At 35.6% G+C, this 26545-nt stretch overlaps 1 protein-coding gene across 1 annotated transcript in view; it reads left to right on the top strand.

The window, feature by feature from the left end:
* LOC149566008 (3beta-hydroxysteroid-dehydrogenase/decarboxylase-like) overlaps positions 1–26545 on the top strand; it is a 39054-nt gene that overhangs the window by 5522 nt on the left and 6987 nt on the right. The window contains exons 5-6 of the mRNA XM_089819458.1: positions 18768–18884; positions 19038–19117. Of these exons, the coding sequence (XP_089675584.1) occupies positions 18768–18884; positions 19038–19117 (197 nt within the window). The remainder of the gene's footprint in view (positions 1–18767; positions 18885–19037; positions 19118–26545) is intronic.

Raw genomic sequence — 26545 nt, 5'->3', positions numbered from 1 at the left:
TGTCGAAAGAACAACCTGATCACATTGATGCTGATATACCAGATGAACAGATCGATGCTGACATACCAAATGAACACAGTGATGTAGATACACAAGGTGAGCAACAACATGTTTTTGAAGAAACTTATGATACAGAAGTTCTTGAAGATAGAAGAGAGGTTGAAATGGTTGATGAGCATTGTGATGAAATGGTTCATAAAGAGCTAGATGTGATGGTCCTTAATGCAACCAAGAAATGGCATTTGAAGTTAAGAAAGAAGGTGGTCTGGCCTATCAAAAGGATACTAGCAGCAAGGAAGAAGACTTGTGATGAAGCTAACAGGACAGAGGAGGCTCCAATAGTGATGAATTTGTCTCCAAGCATGGAGATATTGCAGCATAAAGACATCACAGCAAAGGATGCAGCAGTTCCTACAGTAACCCAAATTGGTGGTCATATTTAATGAGGTTCCCTCTAATCCATTCATTGTAGGTTTGTAGGAGTTCCATCTGAATATGGCAAAAGTTTACGCACATATGATAGTTGATTTGGATACTGGTGAAGAGTACAAACAGCAAATACCAAAGAATTGGAAGGCGCGAAAGAGGAAGGCCAATCCAAGGGACTTGAATTCTATTGTCCCTGGGAGTATGGTGCAGAAGCACCCAAATAATGAATGTACATATGCCAATCAATCACTATCGAGCATCAGTTCTGTGTGAACTGACTAGAGGAGTTTATCTTGGGATTTATATAGGTCCTTGTGGGGTTGGTTTACCCTATTCTATATTGTTCTGGAACAGTCTATAAGCCATTTTGGCAAGAGATAAGGATTTAGATATTTCTGTAAGCCGTTTTGGTCTTGTAGGGTCAGTTTTCCTATGTAATAATCTAGAATGTTCCCTAGACCATTTTAGCTTGTATAAATGGAGTCTTCAGGTTTAGAGTTGGACAGGTTTTTCTTTTTGAGTGAAGTTGCTCTGGATAGAATTTTTTGGATATGAAGTTATGGGGAGAAGAAATTTGTAGGAGAGCAGGTGTAAATACTGTTCATTTGATGAATCAATTAGAAGAATATTGTTATCTATCTCTTTTTGGTGCTAGTTCCTTTTGTTTTTGCTTCCATTGAATTTATCTCTGCATCAAAATATTTCATCCCTTTGTGATGGGGTTGGGATTTTTTAGTTCCAAACAGGATCATTTCATTTATTATAGGATGGTTAATGATCATTTCTTTGTTACCAAATTATATGTTGATGATATGCTAATTTTTGGTAGTAGTATGAAAATCGTTTACGAGTTGAAGTCTCAACTTTTGGCATCATTTGAAATGAAAGACTTAGGCACTATCAAGTTCATCTTGGGAATGGAGATAAAAATAGATAGAGTAAACAAAAAGCTTTGGTTGGGGAAAAGCAAGTATGTGAATCCAATAGTGGAGAGGTTCAATGTGATGGGTTGTAGACCATTGTGCGTTTTCAATGGGGATTTAGTTAGTAGTAGAGTAGTGTCCAACGTTTTCTAGTTATATGAAGGATATGGCTCAAATACCTTATGCTAATGCCATCAGGAGCCTAATGTATTCTATGTTCCTAACATTGTATTTATTTATTCAATGCCTCAATTATAATTTTTTCAATCATCATATTTTGTCATATAGTTTGAAATGGCATAGTGAGTTTTCTTCATGCTAGGAGGTGACATGGAAGATGACAAGTATGTATTATGTTCCTATGTGGGAAAGTAAGCATCCCACCTTGATAGAGATGTTTTTTCATGTGTTAGCATCTTAAAAACTTGTATAAGTCATTGGTGTATGAAGAATTCTCAAGATAGGGTATTATAGATTCCTACAATAGGTTGGACAAGTGTTAGAAGGCATCTTGTATGGAGAATATGGACAGCCAAGTTGGGTTGAGTTGTAAAAGAATCAATTAATTATAGTTAATTATGAAGGATTCTCTTACAATTGCAAGTGTTGTCATATATGGCAGATTATATGATAGCTATAGGGTGCGTAAGAGTATTTGCCAACATGCCTTTAGAAAAATCAGAGTGCCCAAGTTTGAAGGCATGTGAAAAGGGTTAAATAGTCTTGGTTAAGTGTTTGTTGCATGCTTAGAGGTGGAAGAAAAATGTACCACATGGATTTGGATACCCACCTCCTTTGGCTTTGTGCAAAAGCTACTATAAACTTGTAAATCTCTATATATTGGATGTCTTTGATGAGGGTTTAGGAGAGGAGTGAGGAAAATATGTCTTTGCAAGGTTATGTTGTTGAATTCCTCCAAAGATAAAGATATAGACTCCACGTAAAGGCTTTGAGCTTGCAAGTGTATTGTAGCTGTTTGTTGTACATTAATATATTGGTTTGACTCATTGGAGTGTGGGGTTTTTTAATCTAAAAGGGTTTTCCACATTTATATCGATGTTTCTTCTCTTATGGCTATGCTATTCTTCTTTTATGCTCTTGCAGTGTAGATTGACATGTTGTTGATACCAAAAATTTATCAAATCTTCAAACTCCAATATCTTTCCTCTAAATGTTCATGGATGTGAAATTAACTATGCCTTTTACCGCTTTAATGGGTTAGTACTATGTGCTTGTATCAAGTTATTGAATTCTTAATAAAAGAAAAATGTAGGATATTGAAGGTACTTATTGATTCTCTGAGATCTTTTGGGTTTTTCATTCCCTTTCAGGGAATTCATCAAGGGATCAACACCCAATGATTATTCATGGATTTTTAGATTTAAATTAGGCTTGAGATGTTGATAGCAAGATGCCAGTTGATAATTTTCATTGTTTAGTGTGATAGTTGTCTTCACTTTAGCCAATAACAAGTGGAGTACATGCAGTTGCTCAAGCTTGTAAGGAAGCCATCTAGCTTAAACATTTGTATTCAAATCTTGCGTTGAGTGCAAGAGATATTATAATTCTACATGACAAAGTCCCATATGCTTGGCAAGGAAACCAACCTTTCATGGTAGGACAAAGCATATTATTTCTGGTACCATCTTGTCTATGGCATGTTATAATATGGTAGGATGACGATGGAGAAAGTGGACACTTTGCAAACTTTTGCGAATGCATTGACAAAGCTAAGTAAACACATAAAATTTTAGGTAGTGTTGTGAGTCGGTGGGCCTCTAGCAACTAGTTGATAATATTGGTACTCCCTTTGCTCTTGCAAAGCATTTGATAAGCGGGAGAATGTTAGGAGAGGTGTCTCAATCTTACTCCTAATGTTGAGAATACAAAAAAATGCAAATTTCAAATTATAAATAAAAGAAACCTATTTTTTAAGCTATATAGGTCGTTTTGGGTCAAAGCAAACATTTCAGATTAGTCAATGTTAAATCCCAAATGTCCAATGTAGATCTCTTCAGTCTTTTTACTTTTTTCAAGGGGGTCTCAAATAGCCTCTCAAATCAAAAGTTATGACAAAAATATCTATGACAAATAGAAGAGTTGTAAGAGGGAGTTACACTTGTTAACTTATGACACATGCTATTGTGCATCTCAAGACATCTTTCAATGGATATAATGGAGTGCTGAAGTTGGTGAGTGGATTATGATGAATCAACTATGGGTGGAAGGAATGTGCTATTTTTAACCTATGGACTCGTCTTGGAATTTGAGTGTTGGATCTTTAATTAGGGGTTTGGAATGCACCACATTTTGGGTGGTTTCACCTTATTCCTATTTACCATTTGATGGTTTAATGTGTTTCCTCTCCTATTCATTGGGCACTTGAATGGAGATTTTAATAGTGGTTTTTGTACTATGATGTAGCTAGAATTACTCGAAATATTTTGTTTTTGAAATTAAAAGCGACCAAAAACAAGGGGGTCGGCCCTTAACAGTCAAAAGGCTGGTAAACAGCACATTACTAGCCAGTAACAAAAACAGATAAATAGAACAGGAGTACCAGCAGTCAGAGACTTAAACCATAAACTAGAAATAAGCTAGAACTAGAAAGGAAACAACCTAGCTACCCAGGCCTAATAAAATCTTAAATACAACTGATTACCAACAAAACCATAACTGCCATAAAAGTATATAAAGTTTTTGGATCCTTAAATCCCCGTAACTGAACAGAACTAAAAAAGACTTAGATTTCTTTTTTCCCTTTTCCCCTTGCATGAAGTAGAATCTGGGCCCAGTCATCGGCAAGAAACTTGAAGAGTAATTTGTTGTCCTCCATGTCCAAGCCAGCTTCCTCCTTCTCCTATGCCAGCAATTGGAGGGTAGTAGTAGCAGCATGAGTAACTTTAAGTCCAAACGTGGAGAAGGTGAAAAACCCCTCCTCCAAATCTTTGACCCTTTTCTCCAGGTTCATGTAATGCTCTTCCACCGCCTTAGTCTCCTCTTTATGCTCCTCGACCTTCTTTGCAACAACCTCCTTCATTTTCTGTCCTTGTGGTTTATCCTGCAGCACCTGTGGGTTAGAGGAAATCTTCAAATTTTCCTTAACAGGGGAAGAAATGGTAATTGGGGAATTATCCTTTTTGCTCATCTCCTCACAAAAAGTAATAGGTTTAAGTGAGAAGCTGGTTGAAACATGGGTTGTCTCAGTATTCCTTTCTTTTCTGTCCGACACTTGAGTTTGAGTATCATCCATTGAAATGTTCCCAGAATTGAAACTTTTTTCCCCCTCCTCATTACCTTCATCCTTTTTGGAGTTGGAAATATTTTCCTCCTCCCTTTTGTCATTGTTATTGCTTGAGCTATCTTCTTCAACTTCCTCAACAGGGTATTTGATGGACTTCTGCTTAACCCTAGCCTAGGACTTAGCTAACCTACCAGACCTTCTTCTTGCTTTTCCCCCAATATCCTCACCAGAATCCTCTCCAACAACCTCAACCACCTTATCAACTTTAATTTTCTTGTTTCCCTTTTGTTCTAGGGCTATGTCAGGTTTTTTCTTTTTCTTAGTATCCTTGCTAGGAGATGGCCTAGGAGTATAGATTTTCATCCCCGTATTGGAGCTCGGGGGGGAATATTTTGTTGGTGATACTCTTGTTAAAGATTAGACTATGCAACTGTATTATAACCTATGAACCTTTTCATTATTAAATAATATATTGAGTTACTTTGGAGTGCCTAGTTTTTTCTCTTGAAAGGGTTTTCCCCCATGTAAATGACTATGTTATGGTACATCTCTTTTGTGCTTGTTTCCTTGCAATTGCAAAGATTTTATTTATTTGCTTATTCTCTCACAGTTTAGTGTATGAAGTATATTTCATGCCTCTTCCTTCCATTTTTATTGAAGCAAAACTAGGGTCCAAGGTTCCTAAGAAATATTCTACTTGTCTACATTCATCCAATGTTCCATAGGGACGTGTTTTGCTCTCATCCCAAAGAAAAAAATCATGTCCCCTATAGGGGGCATTTCTAAGACTTGAAGACATGGGGGAAATGTGCCCCCCACCACCAAACTACCACCTCTATCAACCACTAGGGAAGCCACTAGGTTGCTTTCTATATGAAACATGCCATTATGCACTAATTGCAACCTTCAACTTCAAAAAAATTAGTTTGCCTTTCATGGGGCACTTCCATAGATGTTATATTGCAGATTTTGCCTTGAAGATTTCAATTCACCTCAATTTGCATATCGGCCCCATCCATTGCTCTAGTGTTATCCCTCTGTCATCCCCAAATCCCATCCTTGTGTTCCCCCATTGGGAAACTTTGTTACAATGGTCTTTTACTAACCATGCCAACTTTAAAACTCAACCTATGAGACAATATAAGGGTTTATATAACCTTCGTCATCCATCAATAATTGCATAAACTTTGCAAGTCCAAGCCAAGTCCATTCCACACCAATCAAGAACATGAAATAGAAGAAAAGAGATTGTCGTGGAGAATCTAATCAATTGCAACCTATTTCGACCAAAACCTAACCTAAGCCTTTTTATTTGGATCAGATCAACTATGGTGCCAATTAAACCTATGTGCAACAACAATTTATAAACATTTTCGCTATTAAGCCATACAATGATACAATTCATGTGATGCCACTCCACTTGATTAATAATAGCTACTTATGAATGCCCTTACTAGGTGGATTGACAAGTCATTCTTGATGGGAAACACAACACTTATAAGGTTCAAATGGATGGTTTAGGATATAGAAATCGCCAAAACCTAACCTAAGCCTTTTTATTTGGATCAGGTCAACTATGGTGCCAATTAAACCTATGTGCAACAACAATTTATAAACATTTTCGCTATTAAGCCATATAACAATACAATTCATGTGATACCACTCCACTTGATTAATCATAGCTACTTATGAATGCCCTTACTAGGTGGATTGACATGTCATTCTTGATGGGAAACACAACACTTATAAGGTTCAAATGGATGGTTTAGGATATAAAAATCACATTCCTTGTTTTTACAAATTCTTTAATATCTAGCAAATCAGCAATGAAAAGGGTAATGACCAGAAGTTCTTTAGTCAAACATGTCATCAAACAAGCTAAAGCATATAACTTAGAAAAATTCTTCCCAATAATAACATCCTTGATGCATAATCTAATGTTTTTCATGAACCTCAAAGCCGTCTGCTTTCTAAACCAGTCAATGCAACATGAAATTGGTTCTAATTTCTTAGCTGCATATTTTTTGTATATTGTATAGTACCTATTGAGACTAGAGAAATAGGGAAGCAATTACTTTCTTGATGATGGTAAGACCCATCCTAGCACTTGTCCTTGTCATTCTCCTATCTTGATTTATCCAAGAAAGATACAAATGAATGGAGATTGTACACTTACTATTGGGTGTATAACAAGATTACCATAAAATCTTCCATCAAGCACCTAGGTTTTGTATCGACCGCGTGATATAAGTATAGATTTAGAAGATATCAAGGTCCTCATTGATTGCTCCACTTAATTAAATAGTACAAATATGACAATTTCATAGGAAATTCACTAAGCAATTCTTTTACATTGCAAGTTCACTTTATCAACTCTGCAGTCATAAGTATTTCTCATAGAATATAGAAACTACAAAAACATTTCAGAAGCTAGAGGATGGCCTTTGGTGCATTTTAGTGATTTCTCCTCCTGGTTTGCAACAACCTCTCAATATAGAATTAGATGTCTCACATTATGCAATAGGTGTCATCTTTAAAATCAGGTATGCCACCTAATTGCATGTCATTTAGAAACACTTTTAATTTTTAATAGACATACAACACATATGTCAAGATTCTATTGATGCAAGAGCATTTTGGGTTCTTGACAATCTTACATCAACTAAAAATATATGTGGTTTTGTTTTCCTATTTGTATAGTCTCTGAGTTTCTTTCAGGGTTCCTTTAGTTTGGATCCTTTGTTATTGTGCACCTTGTAACATATTCTTGGCATCATGGTGAACCTTCACCAAGGTTTGCCCCTAGATTCATTACTTCTCAAATGAGATCTTGTGGATTATTGGCGGAACATTCTTGTTCCCCATGTTTCTCGACCAATTGTGTTTTCCAATCTTAGGAAGCAATTTCCTGATTGGCAAAGCTTATGATGCCTATCACAATGTTCCTAGATCCTTGGCTGACATTTCTCTTCGATTGCAAATCGTTTCATGCTTTCTTGTTGTAGTTATTCATGATTTGGGTCCTAACCTGTCACTTCTAATACTTTTTCCATATCTTGGAGAATGTGTTCGTTTCCAGCCGGCTCAATGTCTTTGACGACTTGATATATTGAAGTAATTGTTCCTTAGGGGCAGTGCTAGTGTTAAGAGAGATAATCTCTTGAAGGTTCGATTTGAAGGATGGCAAAGGATTTCAATTGATTCTTGTTGTTTCCGTTGTCTATCAAAACAAGTTTCCGTTCCTTAAGGAAGTTGATCTCTATTCCAAGGTTGTGAAGCCCTAGATTTGTTTGTTGTGGGGTGGCAGAGTGAGGATCTGACCCCCAATTGCAAAGGACTTGCGCAAGATGGTATGTGGAAGGAGATGTGTGGATCTAGCCATGATGGACATGTCATGATAAATAAAAACCAGATTAGAAGTTGTGGAAACAACCCAAAGAAGAGGTAGAGACAACGATATTATGAGTGAGGATGAAGAAGAAGAAAAACTAGTGCTTGAACAAGTAGATGAATGACTCCTTAGAGCCCTAACTAGAGTGAAGACAAAACCCCATTTTAATCCATCTAATTATGAGAGCAAGTTAGACAATTGAAGTTTGTAGAAGTGGTTAGTGATGCCTTTTGGACTTGACCAATGCACTGAGTATTTTCATGAGATTGAAGAATGATGTATTGAACGAATCCTTAGGTAAGTTTGTAATTGATTACCTAGATGACATTCTGATTTTCAATAAGGAAAAAGAAGATCATTTGTTGCATTTGAGATAAGTTATTTATAAACATCAAAAAGTGCTCCTTCATGAAAGAGGATGTAGTGTATTTGGGATTTGTGATCACAGCAAATGGATTGAAGATGGACCATAAGCTTAAAGAAATTCTTAATTGGCCTACACCTGATAGTGATGGAGAATTAAGATCATTTCATGGATTGGCTAGTTTTTACCAAAAGTTCATTAGTCATTTTCAATTTGTAGTCCTATAACTGAGGCAATGACAAGAGATGGTGAAGAATTCAAGTCGATAAATGGAGCGAATAAAAGCTTTAAATTGTTGAAACGAAAGGTCACTAAATGACTAGTGTTAGCACTAACTAATTTTAGTAAGGTATTTCAAGTTGATTGTGATGCAAGTGGAAATGCAATTGGAGCAGTGTTGAGTCAAGAAGGTAGACTTGTTGCTTATTCAATGAAAAGTTGAAAGATTTAAAGAAAACATATTCAATTTATGATAAGAAAATCTCTGCCACAGTTCAAGCCCTGAAGAAGTAGAGGCATTATCCATCATCCAAGCCATTTGTGTTGTACACTGATCATCAAGCATTACAATATTTGAACAACCAAGGTAAGTTATATCATAGGCATGTGGGATGGGTAGAGTTCTTGCAAAGTTACACGTTTGTTTTGAAACATAGAAGTAGTAAATCAAATAGAGTTGATGCTTTGAGTAGGAGGAATTTGTAGAACCTTGGAAATCTTGCAAAGAACCTGTTCCAACAGACTAAAGGAAGTGGTTGGATTATTTCATTTTAGATGGTATGTTATTTAGAGAAATATTGTTGTGTATACCTAGGAGCTCAATTAGAGATAATTTGATTAAAGAAAAGCACTGTGCATGATTAGCTAGACATTTTGGCATTGACAAAACAATGACTTTGGTAAGTGAATTAATTTTGGTCTTAGATTCATAAGGATGTCAAAAATTTTGTTTAGAGTTGTAGGGTTTGTCAAGTTGCTAAGGGAAGTAGCCAGAATGTGGGATTGTAGACACCTTTGATAGTACCAACTAGATCTTGGGAAGACATTAACATGGATTTCATACTTTGATTGCCTAAAACACAAAGAGGTAATGATTCTATATTTGTGGTAGTAGATAGATTTTCCAAGATATCTCATTTCATACCTTGTAAGAAGAACACATGTAGTTGACTTATTTTTCAGAGAAGTTGTGAGATTGCATGGATTGCCTAGAAGCATAGTTTTAGATAGGGATAGTAATTTTGTTGATTACTTTTGGAGAACACTTTGGAAGAAGATGAAGAGTGATTTGAATTTAGTTCTACATTTCATCCATAGACAGACGAACAAACAAAGGTAGTACACAGAAGCTTGGGAAAGTTGTTAAGTTGTTTGGTTGGAGAGAAGACTGGGAATTGGGATTTACTCCTAGCACAAGTAGAGTTTTTTAATAATAATTCAGTGAATAGTAGTACAGGGAAGACATCTGTGAGATTGTAATAGGCACAAGCCCTAGAGGAGTATCAAAATTAAGGGATATTAGTCATGAGGTGAAGAGGAGTGTAGAAGAAGATTTTTGCAAGACTAATGAAGTGATTGTATGTTGAAGTAAGACAACATTTGGAGAAAATGAATCAGAAGTACGAGAGAGCAGATGAAAGGATGAGACATAGGGAATTTCAAGTAGGAGATTAAGTGATTGTATATTTGAAGAGGGGTAAATTTGCAATTGGAACATACAATAAGCTAACTATGAGGAAGTTTGGACCATGTAAGATCTTAAGAAGATTTGATTCAAGGAATGCATATGAAGTGGAGTTACCAAAGGACATGGATATATAACCAATATTCAATGTTGCAGACTTATATGAGTATCATGAGTCAAATTTCAGTGAAAATGATGGATCAGATGTTGAGCAGCAGAATCCTAAGAAGTAGATGGAAGAGATAGAAGAGATCTTGGATAGAAGAATTGGTAGAAGCACTAGAGGTAACCAATACAAAGAGTATCTTAACAAATGGAAGGATAGACCAGTGGGAGATTCTTCATGGATTTCTCAGGCAGATGTCGATCATCTTGGTTTTCCTCTAGCCCCGACAAAGTGAGAGGCTCACTTTTCAATAACCCTGGGTGTTTCATGCAAGAGCAGCTTGGGTTCTTGGCAATCTTGTATTGACCAAAAATATCAATTGTTTTGTTTTCTTACTTGTACAATCTCTGAGTTTCTTTCAATGTTCCTTCAATTTGGATCTTTTTTTGTTGTACATTTGGTGGCATGTTCCTAGCATAGTGGTGTACTTTCACCTAGATTCGCACCTAGATCTATAACTTCTCAAATGAGATCTTGTGGACTCTTGGTAGAACATTTTTGTTCTTTGCATTTCTCGGTCAGTTGTGTTTTCCGATCTTGCAAAGCAATTTCTGATCAACGAAGCTTAGTGGCACATATCACGATGTTCCTAGGTCCTTTTCTGACATGTCTCTTGGATCGTGAGCCATTTCATGCATGCTTGTTGTAGTTCATGATTTGGGTCCTGACCTAGAACTTGTAATACATTTTCCGTAACTTGGAGAATGTGATCTTTTCCAGCTGACTTGATGTTTGTTAAGGCTCTATATATTGATGTTCTGTAATCTGGCCTTTATGCCTAAAATATAAGACTACATGTTGCTGGTCCATTGTAATTGATTTTCTGACAATGCAAAGGCTGATCTTGCTTGTCTCTCAATTAATTCTTATCGTTTCTGTTGTGTGACTGTTGCTGCATGGATTGGACTCATCTCCTTGAGGTCCCTCCTAACTGTGACTGTACCATCTATACATTAGTTAAAACACTCACACGATGAAGATGATACATTCTTGGTAAAAAAACAATTCTTCACATTGATCATTACCCCATATGTTTCTGAATTCATGATCCAATATTCAAGAGCAATGATGCCTTATGAGCTTCTAAGATACAACAATTTCATCTTGTCTCCAAGGTAAAAAGGGGCACTGTTAATAGATTTGTGATTTTGTTGAAGCTAGATCTATTGCATGTACACTAAGTTGCCGGTTTGGATTCAAGTTCGAGATTTGTTCAAATTTTTTGGGGGTGGGTTCAAATTTGTTTGGGTTCATTCGTGCAAAAACATATATAAATACATGTGTGTGTATATAGATCACTATGTTAATAGTAAAGCAACATAGCAAAATACACCACCATATATATTAATGTTTTAGTCCAAATGACATATAAAACATCCTTTCTGGCCTTTTTAGTGGTCTATTTTAGGGTTAGAGGGTTGAATAAACTAAATAAAAAAATAAAAACTTTAAAAAGGTCCAAAAATGTCATTTTTTCCTCAAACTCGTCTGACTTATGCTGTTGGGCTTCAAATTCACTTCAAAATTGCTTGAAATTCTGCCTGGGCTCTACTAACTGTACAGTGAATTTGGCCACCAGCAGTAGAATTTACAGTGAATTTGAGAGGACTTCAAATTTTCTATGAATCAAACCCCACTTTGGGCTTGCCAAAGGTGAATTTGGTAACTTAGCATTTCTTTCAGTTTTTCTTCATATTATATTTTGGGCCCAGTTCTCATTTCCCAAGTCATTAAACAGGCCTACTATTCATCGTATAATGGTTAGTGTAATGTCCCCTTTTTGCCTAGTATGACAATAAAAAAAGTAAAAATGGTAGCCTATTATTTATTCTCCCCATAGGCTAAAGCATTAACTTAATCAGAGAATGGTGTTAATAATTAATAAAGGAGCAAATAGCATAAGTTAAATTCTTAACTCTTAATTATTCACTTTAAGTCATAAAAGGGGCCAACTTAGGTTCTGACCCAAGTATTCCTAGATGTTTTCCACATGGTAAAATTTCAAAATATTTTAGTGGCAAATATTGTACATTAAATTCCCATGTCCAAAGGCTGAAAATAGGGAGGATATCAAATGTGTTTTAGTTGGATAATTTTTATAAAAGGATCAACTGCGGGGTCTAGGCTCATTCATTATGCTATTATGTTTGAGTTTAATTTTATCTTTGCAAGTTTAATTCCCAAGAAACCTTCTCAAAATGCAAACCCTGGAGGTTCCATGCTTGGACGCAAACCCAAGCCTTAGCAAGTGCTTTTTCATTTAATCACAGGTTGCAGAGAAGGCTGCAACATTGTTTGTGACAGATTGTAATTCAATCTTGAGCCAAAATCAGAACATTCAGCTTCAGAATATTAAGGTATCATCTAGCCATCAAATTGCGAGGGTAAATCGTAGCTTGTATTGAAATCACAGTCTGGTGTTAATAGTCTATGACTATCAACAAAGGCACCACAATGCATTTACCTAGTTTACCATTGCTAAATGATTGATACATTTTAATGGTCTTGCAATTTGGTATGTAAGAGCTTTTAGTTTATATTCTTTGTAAAAACCCCAATTTCTGCGATCAGTTATAGATGGTGGATTTCAAGTTGTTTAATGTAAGTGGATTGCATGCAAATAAAGGAAAATCCCATAATATTTGCGTAAGGTTTGAATTTCCAATAACTTGTGGATTTTTGTGTTAAATCTTTGAAAATCTTTGTATTTGTCATAAGAGCTACCAGTTAGGATATTTCAGTGGTATCAAAGCACAATGACCCTTCCAGCTTCTGAGTGTTTCAGTTGCAAGCCAAAATTTTCAATTGCATATCAAAGATTTTCAGTTGCATGACAAGATTCTCAGTTGCATGTCAAGATAAATGATTGAATGCGAATTAGCTGCTCTTGCATGTCAGTTTAGATGCAGTTTATGAAGAGGGTTATCATTGCATGTTATTTCCGAGGAACTGTGGTGAATGAATTTGTGTTGCATGCCAATATAGTGGATACTTCGAGGATTGCATGGTGCTTTTGATTAGTTTGTGAAAGTGGGTTATTGTAAGTCAGTTTGAATTGATTATATGCATCCTAGAGTGGTAGAACCACAAAGATATTACATCAGAAGCAGGTTAGGACAAAAATAAAAAGAAGTCGAGGATAACCCCATTGTTGAAGAATTGGGTGAGAGAAGAGGTGAAAGCCCACCGAGAGATTCAAATAATCAGTTGAGTGATTTCTTGAACACCTTTGTCCAACAACAACAACAAATGTTACAACACTGATGGGACAGTATAATTACGACCATGGGCCAGATAAGATTAGTCCATTCACAATCAAGAAAGTCAAGAAGTGAGTAGTAAAAGACATAGTAAAACCCCTAGAGCCACTGCAACGGTTCCAGATAGATCACTTCAACCAACTTTTATACCAAAAAGAGAAGAACAATCATCCACAAGTTCAAAATAACATAAGAGGAAAGGAACTTAAAAGGAAGTATGCAAAAACCTACAAGAAGAATTTGATAAATATGCAGATTTGGTTCATGAGGACAAAAAGAAAGCATTGGGGAGTGAATAATGTAAGGCTTTATCCTCTTTGCAAGAAGATTCACAAGAGTTCTCTATAAGACAGATAAGCATGTCTTCTCTTGACATTAATTAAGCATGAGATTGATATGGATTCTTTGGGTGATCACAATACATATTCTAGTGTGATACTGAACTTCAATAATGACAAAATTTGTACACATGGAGAAAAAGAACATGGCATTCAAGGTCACTTGGAAGACCGGGAAAAAATAGATTTTTTGTATGGGAAGATTTGCATGACCATTTGGTGGTAACAGAAGACAAAATAGCTCAAGCACTATCAAGGCTACGACACATAAGCAACTCAAAGACCTCTTTTGGATAGCCCTAAGAGAGGAAAGACAAAAAGAAATTCAATCTTCTATAGCAGCCACTTATATGATGCGAAATGACAATGTTAGAGCCAGAGGTATAAAAGTTGAACATGTTGATGAAAGAATTGAAGAATGTCAAAAAGGAATTCCTTGCAGCCTTGAAACACCATTTAAGGATGATTTATTTGAGACACTACCACCATTAATCATTTGGGGAGAAAATGAGTCAAGTAAAAATCTGGTGTTGTTTGATGATTCAAAAGAAAGCAAAGAGGAGTTCAAAATTCTGATTTGGAAATTGGGACCACAATGGTTTACTTCCTCATTTTCATTAGTTTACAGCCCTTACTCAGGAAATAACTAATATAGAGGAGTCTACAAGTGCTGAGTATGTAGTTTTCAATGAAGAAATGCTTGTAAAAGTTGAAGACATGAGTGCTGATTGATATAACAGCAGTGAGATATTTCTTCATCCTCAAGATCATGCAGCCCATAATTATAGAGAAGATAACATTATGGAGTCACCTAATGTTTCATGAGACATGGGTTGATGATGCAAGTAGTAAGAGGGCATACTTTGTGCATCATCCCATAGAAGATGTAAAGAACATTCAAAGCACGTGTGATGAGTTGCTTCATAACTCTGAGTATAGTATTGCTATTATCAGAGCAGCACAACAGACTAGTGGAGCAGTGTTCCTGTCGTTGATATGGGATCCATGTGATTGGTTTCAGCATGCAAGTAGAGATTGGTTGAGGGCAAGCAATCTGTGGGAAGGGAGGACTGTAATGTCCCCTTTTTGCTTAACACGTCAATATATGAATAAATAATAATGCTAGAATATTATTTATTCTCTTCATAGGCTAAAACATTAAGTTAAATAGAGAATGGTGTGAATAATTAAATAAAGAAGTGAAAAGCTTTAGTTATATTCTTAGGTCTTAATTATTCACTTTAAGTCATAAAAGGGGCCAACTTAAGTTATAACTTAAGTATTCCTAGGTGTTTTCCACATTGTTAACTTTTAAAATATTTATGTGGCAAGTATTGTAAATTGAATGCCTACGAAGGCTGAAAATAGGGAGGAGATCAAATGCTTTTTAATTCGAGAATTTTTAAAGAAGGATCAACTGGGGTGCAAGGCTCATTCATTATGCTATCATGTTTGATTTTTATTTTATCTCTGCAAGTTTCTTTCCCAAGAAACCTTCTCAAGATGTAAACCCTAGAGGTTTCATGCTTGGACACAACCCCAAGCCTTGGCATGTGCTTTTTCGTTTAATGACAGGTGACAGAAGAGGCTGCAGTAGTGTTTGTGACAGATTGTAATTCAATCCTGAGCCAAAATCAGAATGTTCATCTTTAGAATATTAAGGTATCATTTAGCCAGAAAATTGTGAGAGTAAATTGCAGCTTGTATTGAAATCATAGTCTGCTGTTAATACTTTATCATAAAAGACACCACAATGCATGCGCCTAGTTTACCATTGCTAAACGATCCATAAAGAAACAGTGGGATTCATTTTAATGGTGGTGCAATCTAGTATGTAAGAGCTTTTTGTTTATATTTTTTGTATTAACTCCAATAGCTGCAATCAGTAATAGATGGTGAATTCTATTAGATAATTCAAGTCGTTTAATGTAAGGGGGTTCCTTGCAAATAAAGGAAAATTCATAGTATTTGCATAATGTTTGAATTTCCTATTGCAATTTTTGTGATAAATCTTCAAAAATCTTTGTATTTCTCATAAGAGCTGCCAGTTAGGATATTTGAATCATATTTCAGTTTCGTTAGTTGAAGACTACAACATTTAGATAGTTCTATTGACCTTCAATGAAGAAGCATGTGGAACTTTACTAGAACATGTTCATCATGTAGCCAACCTAGGTCTTCTAATAGAATTTTTTATTTATATCAGCCACTATCTGTTCATTGTCTAGGCCTTTGGAATCCATCTCCATGGTCTTTATTGATATACTACCCACTACTTTTAGGAAGAATGATTGTATATGTAGTTATATGATAGTTGCCTAAGATGGCTATCTTTTTTCAGTGCAACAAAATTACAGATGCTTATGGAGCAATTGAATTGCTTTACCAGCATATACGGTGCCATTTGTCTTGCCGCTCACTTTATGGAAGTTTTTTGGTTTTCAAAGACTCAAAAGAGATATTCTCAGTTCTTTCATAACAAAAATGTCAAACTGAATCATAAACCACTACTTGGTTTATGCACACTGCATCTATCGTCACCAAAATAAGTAGTTGCGCATTTTCTATGCAGTAGTGGAGTTGAAAATTTAAAATAGAGATATCCATGTATCTGCAAGATATTCTCTATATGAAGTCTGTTGTGGATATCAACCATTTGCCCCTTTGAGATCCTAGTGTTTGTAACTTTCTAGTATTCTATAAATGTTAACCCCTTTCCGCCTTTGAGATTCTAGTGGTTTCTCCCGCTTCTTCAGCTTGTCATAAAAAGGTGCAAGATAAGGTGTACCCTTTTATTCAGCAATTGGTCGAAATCCATGCATAGGTTCAACAATTTGTTATTGAAGAGGGGCAAAAATACAAACATCATGATTGACATGTTTTCAGCACATTTCCAGGTTGATGACAAAGTTTGTCTCTACTTGAACAAGCAAAGATTTAGATCTCAGCAACATTATAAGATTAAACTTATTTGGGATGGATCCTATACAATTTTGCGGCAGATTAGAGAAAATACTTTTAGGATGGTTTGTTTACCGCATAGGGTAAGAAGTTCAACACAAGTATAACACGATTCAATTCAGAACAGGTACTTTATTCATGTATGCACTTGCAGATTACAATCCCATTACAATGACTACAATGATCTATGATTTACCATGATGATTCCAAAGTCCATCTCGGACGTGTACATATACCTTTCCGAAGGGGTGACTCAAGCGTCACGCGCCTGTTCGGATACTACTCTACCCGTCGGCTACATTATACATTTTACCGACAACATGGTTCTTCTGCCTCAACTTCTTGTCCATGATGTGAACCAAGATTAGATTTACATGGCACCCCATTTGGAGGAAGAGATTGCTACATCTCATCTAAGGAGATCACACCAGATTTTAGCCTCCTTTCAGTGAAAGTCTCTTATTTATGTCTGGCAACACACCACTTGGCACCATTTCACTACCACTTACATGACCCAAAAAAATGTTTATGAACTCGAGCTCAATGGATATCCCAATCATTGTTTATGCAGCATTTTCTACCAACCAGGGGGGGAAAATGAGACATGGTCACATGCACTGTAATTTATTTGAATTTTATATTTTGTTTCACCCAACTCTATATGTTGACCTTCCTCTACAAGCTTTCGTGTTCTAAAAGCTTAATATACATGTCTTCTTCTAAGAAATTCCCCTCCTTATATAAGCTTCATTTTCTCTTTCTTCTATTAGAAGCTTGCTTTTGTGTAGAAGCTTATTGGTATGCCATCATAGTCTGTAAATACTTTATACAATACAATATATATCATGTACAATTGCATTCAGTTCCAGTTTCCTTCATGTTCTTTTTCTTGCTTGGAATTTTTTTAATACCAGGACAATGGTGCACTGTTTGTGGGCTAAAATATCATTTATCGCTTTTATTTTGTGCAATTTGGTTTTATTTATGTTTTTTTTAAAAGTAATATTGCAAGTCTAATTCAAAATCACTTAATTGAAGGGAAAGAAAATGCTTCAATTCTCACTACATTCAATCGTGAAGCAGCTAATGCATTTCATGCTTCCTTTTTCTGCCATAATGTCTTATAATTTTATTGAAATGTAATCTGAACTATTATTTATAATACTTTTCAAAACATTTGCCATTGAGAGTAGAAATTTTAAAGCAGCTGGGAGATTTTTTAGTTTGTTTGAGCTGAACAAAATATGGCACTTCAAATTTAGTATGAATCTGTGAGAATTCATAGGTATCATAGGTAATGTAAATTGTGTATATGCAGGACTACAACCACATACCATAGAAACTAGAGAATACACATTATCTATGAGAGATTATTTTAGGCCGCATTTAATGTTGTTAGAGATTTAATGAATTTGCCGTAGTTCTTGGAATTACTTGGTGCAAAGGATTACTGGGCCACATAGTTATGTTTCTTAGAGACTCCAAAATGACGGATTAAACTACTATTGATGTTATAGAAAACAAGACCAAGGACGTATTATATGATTTCACTAAGTGGGTGAGGAAACTTGGAAGCCTAAAGTCATGCTTTATGCCTAAATCAATGAGACAATATTGGCAACATTTGGCGAGCAGGTTTTAGAAGTACCATATGCTTTTGAGGCCAACAAAACAAACTTGGCTTCTTTACAACAGGCTTGAGCAGCATGCTGAGCATGAAAGTTGACAAATGATTTTCCACTAAGTTAATATAGCATTTCATATAATTTTTGTTAGCAAATCTCATATAACATTTGATAGCCAGATTCTTGTAAGTTGTGCTATATTAGTGGGCCAGAATCTAAAATCATGTCAGTATTTTCAACATTAAGTTGATCTATAATGTTAATATAGATGAAATATTCCTTATTTATTAATTGCATGCCATTTACTTATTGATTCGATTTCTAGATGAGAGATTATAATTTTGGGTTCTTTACTAATAGAATTTTTTGTCACTTGTTTCAGTTTATCCTTGGTGACGGAGAAAACATGTGCGACTTCACTTACATTGAAAATGCTTCCTATGCACACATCTGTGCAGAGAAAGCACTGGATTCTGCAACATCTGATGCAGCAGGAAAGGTATATCCATGTTTTAACTAGTTCCATTTATCATAAACATGAATAAATAGTGAAATTTTGGTCCAATTTAAAATGTTATATATATTTTCCAACCGTCTGTCTACTGTTGGAAAACTGACAAACTAAATTCTTGTTCCTGTTGTGAATGTGCAGGCTTACTTTATAACTAATATGGAACCAATAAAACTATGGGAATTCCTATCATTGGTGGCAGAGAGTTTGGGGTATCAAAGGTACCAATTTGTTTAAAAAAAAAGATCTTGCAATTTTCTCTTTGCCTGAAATATTCAATATTCCAGGAGCAAGGGAAACAACAGTTGATCGAATCAGTATACAGAAATTTTTCTCACTAAATAATGCATCTGTAGCATTAATCTATGAATGATGCTTTTGGTAAAATTTTCTTTGCAAGATGTAGCTTTGAACTTCTAATTCTTCTAGTGGAGATATATCTCGGTGCTTAATAACTACCAAATTGGTAATAAGACCTATATTTGATACAAAAATCAGCAATTACTATAGCAGATATTGCTATCTCAACCTCACAAGATGATGAAGCAAATCATACCTTAAATGATTTCAAGGAAGAAACAGCAGAATGTGATATTACCCATGAAGAATCTAGTTTACAGCTATGTGTAAGTAGAAAACCAAAAAGTGCCAATAGTTTCTATTCTGACCAATTTTACCTGTCCCAAGGGTATCATAGGGTGTGTGGCAATGCCCTTATTAAGAAGAGAATTCTTGTCAACCTAGATAGGCTAGTGAGAGTTGATTATAAACTAAAACTCAATGAACTAATGGAGTTTAATTAATTCCAAAATAGTATATGAGCGTACAAATAAAATTAACAACTTAATACTATAGCATCTATTATACTAAACCGTATGATTTTTATCAACTAATAATCTATGATTTGTTTCCAATATAATCTTATGGTAGACTATGAAACTAGTAAGTTAAAGAGAGGATTAGAAGATCTGTACCAAGTCCTTGCAAAATCAATCTCATTGCTATACTGATCTAGATCTAGATCAAGATTGGGAGCTGGGAGCAACTTTGGGACAGCCAAGGAAGCTACGCCATCTTGATTACCCTGCTAATACAGCCTAGACATACCCAAAGGGTATCTGAGATCATAGTTTGAAGACTTGCCAACCCAACAAGACTTTGTTCGCAAGTCATTTTCCTAGCTGCACTAAGTCAACCAGGCTCACGAGCCAAGTATTTGATTGAGTCTACGATCAGGACTATCCAAGTCTCAGGCTCAGACACTTGAATCTTGAGCTTGGACTCTTGGACGATGTGAAATCAGCAGACTGTGTTCTGAGTGGAAATTGATTATTTTTCAGTCAATTTTGCTCTTATTCATCCATTTTACCTAGTGAAACATTGACATAGCAAGCCGATGATTTGAGATGAGATTTTTTAAGGATTGGAAGCATTTGGTTGTTCTTCTCAATCTAACATGTCATCATACATAAACGACAATAGATTTATAATGCTGTTGCACATCTGAGACTAAGAAATTTCAAAGTTTGAGACTTTGAGGGTCATATGACATGTGCAATGTTTGAATTCTGTATTCGAGCTTCTAGGTAAGATTGTGTAAGATTTTTTAGCATCAACGTTTCGGATCATACTCTATGATCCATCATCAGGATGTTAAAGAGAGAGCTAAGAAAGAAGAAAAATGATTTCCAATTCAGAAAATTTGTTCTTAAAATAATAGACCAATTTACTCTATCAATAACTAAGCCTAATCTCTATTACCCTAATCATAAAATTGACCTAGATATCAATGATCGTGTGAACGAATTACATTTATTCAACCAGACTCTATTGAAGTCCTTCAATTACTTATTCAATTCCAGAGATGAATTAACACATGATTCTTTCCTTCTTTCTTAGCTCTTTCTTTAACATCCTGATGATGGATCATAGAGTATGATCCGAAACGTTGATGCTAAAAAATCTTACACAATCTTACCTAGAAGCTCGAATACAGAATATCATGGATTCTGGAAATCTATTGCAATTAATGTTTGAATTGTTGCAATTTGATAGTCAAATTAGACATTTATGTTCTCTAAATGCATTAATTAATTTACTTTTTGTGTAATTGTAAGGTTTTTTTTCCCGAGTCCACGTTGAGTCCCAAGTCCAGTCTTTAAACTATGCCCAAGATAACTAGGTTATGCCCAAACCTTGTTTGGTCATTCTCTGGAGGAACCACACAAACAAAAAGAAAAAAGAAAAAACTATGCATCAAAAACTATGGTCACCTCTTTTTTCTCCTATCTTGGCTTCTAATTTATTGGCCATTCCATTCATATATATTAGATTCTTGATGAAATGAAATTAATGAATGAGTACATTCGCTGATTCATCTATCTCAAGTTGTGTTCTTTGTAAGTATATGACTTTGAGAACAATTGATAAGAAAGGCAAAATTATAGGAATGCTTTTCATGCAATGGGTTAGATCATAATAGTTTTGAAACTGTTTCATATCTTCCCACATTGATATTAAATATGCAAGAATAATTGCAAATGGAGGATAAAACATTTTCATGACTTGTTGCTCACTATCACACTCAACCTTATGATAGGAAGGGGAGCTTATAAAATGTATCTTGTAATAAAGTGATTGACTTTATAATATTTCTACTTTATTTCTAGCATTTTCGAAAAATATTGTCAAATTTCAATTTGTGTCTTTCTACATATTCTTTGAAAATTATGGGTATTTTATATATATTTTAATATGTATATCCATGACTCATGCCTAGCCATCATGTACTTTGGGAAAAATTGACATATTGGCAAAACCCAAACCAAACCAACAACTTAGGTAAGAATCTAGAAGAGATTGTAAAAGACTAGAAACTTAACTAGAGAAGCTTCGAAATATGCATAGGTTATTTAAGAAAATCAACAATTAGTGATGTCACCTTTTGAGTGATAGTAACCACTTTTAGATGTTAGTCAGCTCCTAGTGTTGCTAGTCACCTCATCTAGATATTTGGTGTTAAGAGGGGGGTTGTCAATGTTTTCCTAGGGGCATTAATGAATTTCTAGGGGTATTGGTACCCTTGTGGGCCTAACTAGTCACCTCTTTTTAGTATTGTTGTTTCATTGCTAACAGTCGTGTTGAATGTCCAATGTAACGTATAAGTTTATAACTCCCTTGCACTTGTTAGACTTGTCTTTTAGTAAATAGAAGCAATGGTAGAGATGGAATGGCTATTTGAGATGATAAGGAGAGGGCATGTTAAGGAGCTTGCCTCAATCGGGCTCCTATTTTGCGTGTTTTAGTACCAAGTTTTAGAAGAGGTGGATGAGTTTGGCTCTAGAACTGGTCTTTGCAGTAATGGTGGTGTGTGCAAGTACAAAAATGGTGAATTTCTAGAAATTGTGTGAAGGAGCAAGATGATGCAACAAAAAATGAATGAAAGATACCTTTCCAAAAGTGGAAAACTTCTATAAATAGACAATCCTATGTCCCAAATGTTCATTGAGAGTGCATTAAGTTGTTTTTGCAAAAAGGATTATTGTTGGGAGGCAAACATTATTCAATTTTTTGTCAATGATAGTGCAAGTGTGCCGGTGTCCACATGGGCATAAGAGTCCAAACAAGTTGTTTTTTAAGGAACATAAATGGACCACTGAGAGGGGGGCAAGTCAATGGTCTTAAAAATTTTCTCCTCTAATCTCAATGCAACACAAACCAATATGAATGAGAAGCAGACACAAAGAATGATAGCAATTCAAGCACAGACAGGGCAGTCGCAAGTTGACACAGTGTATACGAGGAAAACCCACGGTGGGGAAGAACCCCGATGAGAATAGCTACTAGTCTATTGCTCTAATCCAGCCTCCCAACATACAACAATCTGATTACTTTCATTTATGGGCGCCAACCCAAAGGAACACCAACCCCCAACTTAAGAGCAACAGCTCGTCTTTTTTTATGGACACCTATCCAAAGGAGCACTTACCCCTAATCAAAGCACCCACGCTGATTATAAGATTACAATGAAAAGCTTTAATACAGTAGGAGTACCTTGTAACAAATGTAGTTTTGTAACTCTCACTTCTTGCTTGACTTTTGCATATACTGTATTTTTCTCCCTTTGCTGCACCATAAACTCATTTATCATTGCACTTACAAGTTTACAACTACAAACACCTCTATGGTTTTACTCTTTGGTACTAGAGGAGGTTTTCTTTCAAATCTGTATTATGCTTTTTCTCGGTTGTTATCAGTGCTCTATTTATCTCCTTGTTATGGTGCTATAGACTTCTCCTTCTATCCGCTAACTCTTACACCTTTAGCATATCTATTTACAACTCTGCTTCATCAATTTGATATATTCATTTCACTTCATATATTCATTCACACAACTTCCCCTTTCAACTTATCTTCATCCAAAATATACACTCTTGTAGCCCTGCTTTTAACAGAGTCTTCTTTGTATATATGAGCTGCTACATGAGTGATTGTTTTTCATTTTCAATTTTAGCACACATACATATACATACCCGAATCTACACTCCCTTGTTTTAAACTTCAATACATACATACACTGTTCTTTTTCAGCTGCATACATTTTTAGACACTCATGCAAATTCTTTTGTAAACCATGTTTTTACATACTCAAACCAGTATGCTCATACCCATTACTTTTCGTTTCTGATCTGTTCTAAGTTATGGTCACTTTGCTGATCGTTCACAATCCGGTCAGGCTTTTCTATATTTTTATAAAGAGAGAATGACCCGCACTTGTGTTCTCTGCCCTAGGCAACATTTTCCCTTGCCCTAGGTCAAAATACTTCTGTTGTACATTTTCCAATATATTTCATTGATTCATGAATCAGTTTTCAACTTGTAAACAAGAAGAGGTTTTGAGTTCACATACCAATCTACTTCCATCAAATGCCCAGACTGATTTGACTATCATCATTCTTCAAAATACCTGGCCGCCATCATTAATTGCATTGATTGTTTTGTTTGGGTCTGTGTTTTGCAGATTGGACACTTCGATTTTTCAGAGTTTCCATAGCTGGAAACTTATTCTTGACTTTGGCATAGGCTCTTTTTCAATGATTGATTAATTCATGACCTCCCTTTTTCTATTTTAGAACTCCCCAAATTGATTTGTTCACAGACATCACTCTTCATAACAAGATCAAATTAAGCTGCCTTCAATTAAGGCTTATTTTCTCTAGCTTGTTAAGGTTCTGCAGTCGGATTTTGGACTGTTACTTTATTTTCCATATTCTGCAAACAAAAACACCGGTGCCAAGGTTTTGAGGACAGCACATTCACATTTGGTTTCCAGCTCAATTCTCTTTCCTAGTCAATGTGACGAATTGCCTTCATGCTGTCCAAGAGTTCATATTGAATGTTTGACACTCCGGTCAAACTTAACTGACAAATCAATATTGAAAACAAAGTCATTCCCTTGTTTAAACCCACAACCTTGAAATTCTTAAATGCAGATTTTGAAAACGGCCTTATGAAGTCCCAACATAACATATATGAATATCATTATGTCACCAAGTATCTAAATGATAAATTAGTTTCAAACAGCACACTTATCTCTCTCCTATCCCCAGCAGATCTGTTCTTGTAGACGACTGGTTTTCTCCTGTCGCCAGCTTGGATGTGGTTAGAAGATTATCATTTAGGCACCATAAAACCTCATGAGCACATGTAATTGACAAGTAGATTCTTGAGCATCCATTTAATTCACGTGTAAATGATTCCTTGCCACAATAACTTGCATACACCATAATCACATACAATATAATCCTTGTCGGTTTATGCATTGTCATGACTGTGTTAGCTACCTGTTTCAGCATCCAACACCCTCTTTGACTTAGTTGACATCAATGGCAATTCAATGCCAACAATTAATTAGATAAAAGTATCACATTTAGGTGATTTAAACTTATTTTGAATATTTCTGGCTCTGGAATGGTCAAAATGTGTAACAATCCCTAGTAAATGCACAATTAACAAACAAAAAACTCTCTGGCAAAAATAAGACTTTATTGCATTTTTTATAATTTCCTGCTACCAACATACATTGGAAGGGAAGTCTACCAATATGATACAACTTACGAGGAACTCTTATATTGGTAAGTCTACCAATATGGACTTTATACTAACTGATATATACATACATTGGAAGGGAAGTCTACCAATATGGACTTTATACTAACTGATATATATGGTTTTTGTCCCCAAGATTATAGGCGGATTGACTGAAGGATTTTTTTCTCCTATAGACTCAGGTGTTGTAGCTGAATGATTATTAATTTTCTAAGAACTGCCTTCTATGTCGCCTTAGACTCTACTTTATAGACCCAAATCCCAACATTCCTCAATCATGGGAAGTCAGCCCACAAACAGTGAGAACTAGCAATTTGTTTCCTTAAATATGAGCATCTAACCTAATAATACTCCCTTATAATTGTCAATTGACAATCATAGGCAGTTACTTCTAAATTGGTAATGGTTAATTGGTTACTCCACCCCTCAATCAATGTTGCCAACAGATGAGCCTTGAAGATCAATACGAAGTCACTACTCAAGTGGAGGGCACAAGGCTAATCGTCTCATGCCTAAATTTCTACATTTCTAACTGAAAACAAATATTTACTACTGGCTTAATCCTAAACTAACAATCTGTTCACTAAATAGCTGCAAATTGAAAAGGAAACATGAAAAACAATCATTCAAGAAAATCAACAGCTGTTAATGTTCCCATTTGAGCACTAGTGACCCCTTTCGGATTCTAGTGACCTCTTTTGGGCATTGGCAACCAGTAGCTAGAGGGGAGCATTGGAAAACTTCTAGGAGCATTAATGGTGAACTCCTAGGGGTGTTGGTGGCCTTTTGGAGGCACTAATCACCTCCTTTTGGTGTTGGTGTCTTGTTGCAAATAGTCATGTCCAATGTCTGATGTGACACATAACTCCTGTACACTAGTTAGACTTATCTTTGTAGTTGTCAAAAGAAAGGGTAGTAATGGCAAGGAGAGGTTATGTTTAGGAGTCTGCAGCAATTGAGCCCCAATTTGCATGCTTAAACATCAAATATTGAAGAACTGGATGTGTGTGGCCCTAGAAATGGTGGTGTGTGCAAGTTACAAGGGTGATCATCTAGAAATTTGAAATTGTAAATGTGAAAGATGATGGGGGGAAGTTACCTTTTCAAAAAGTGAAAAGTTTCCATGATAGACAATCATGCAACAAAATCAACAAGCATTAATGCCCCCACTTGAGCACTAGTGACCCCTTTCAGATTTTAGTGACCTTGTTTGGGCACTAATGACCAATGACCAGAGGGGAGCATTGGCAAACCTCTAGGGGCATTAATGACCTCCTAAGGGTGTTGGTGGCCTTTTGAGGGCACTAATCACCACTTTTTGGTGTTGGTGTCTTGTTGCAAATAGTAATGTCCAATGTCTGATGTGACACATAACTCATCCACACTTGTTAGGCTTGTCTTGGTAGTTGTCAAAAGAAGGGTTATAATGGTAAGATAGCATGTTTAGGAGGTTGCATCTATCAAGCCCCTATTGGCATGTTTAAACATCAAATATTGGAAGAATTTGATGTGTGGCCCTAGAAGTTCAAATGTTTGTAATA

Source organism: Cupressus sempervirens, chromosome 3 (assembly GCF_028749045.1).
Source record: "Cupressus sempervirens isolate cs-2001-9-10 chromosome 3, ASM2874904v1, whole genome shotgun sequence".
In the NCBI taxonomy this organism is placed as follows: Eukaryota; Viridiplantae; Streptophyta; class Pinopsida; order Cupressales; family Cupressaceae; genus Cupressus; species Cupressus sempervirens.
Note: the sequence above shows the minus strand (reverse complement) of the source record. Positions and strands in the feature narration are given on the sequence as shown.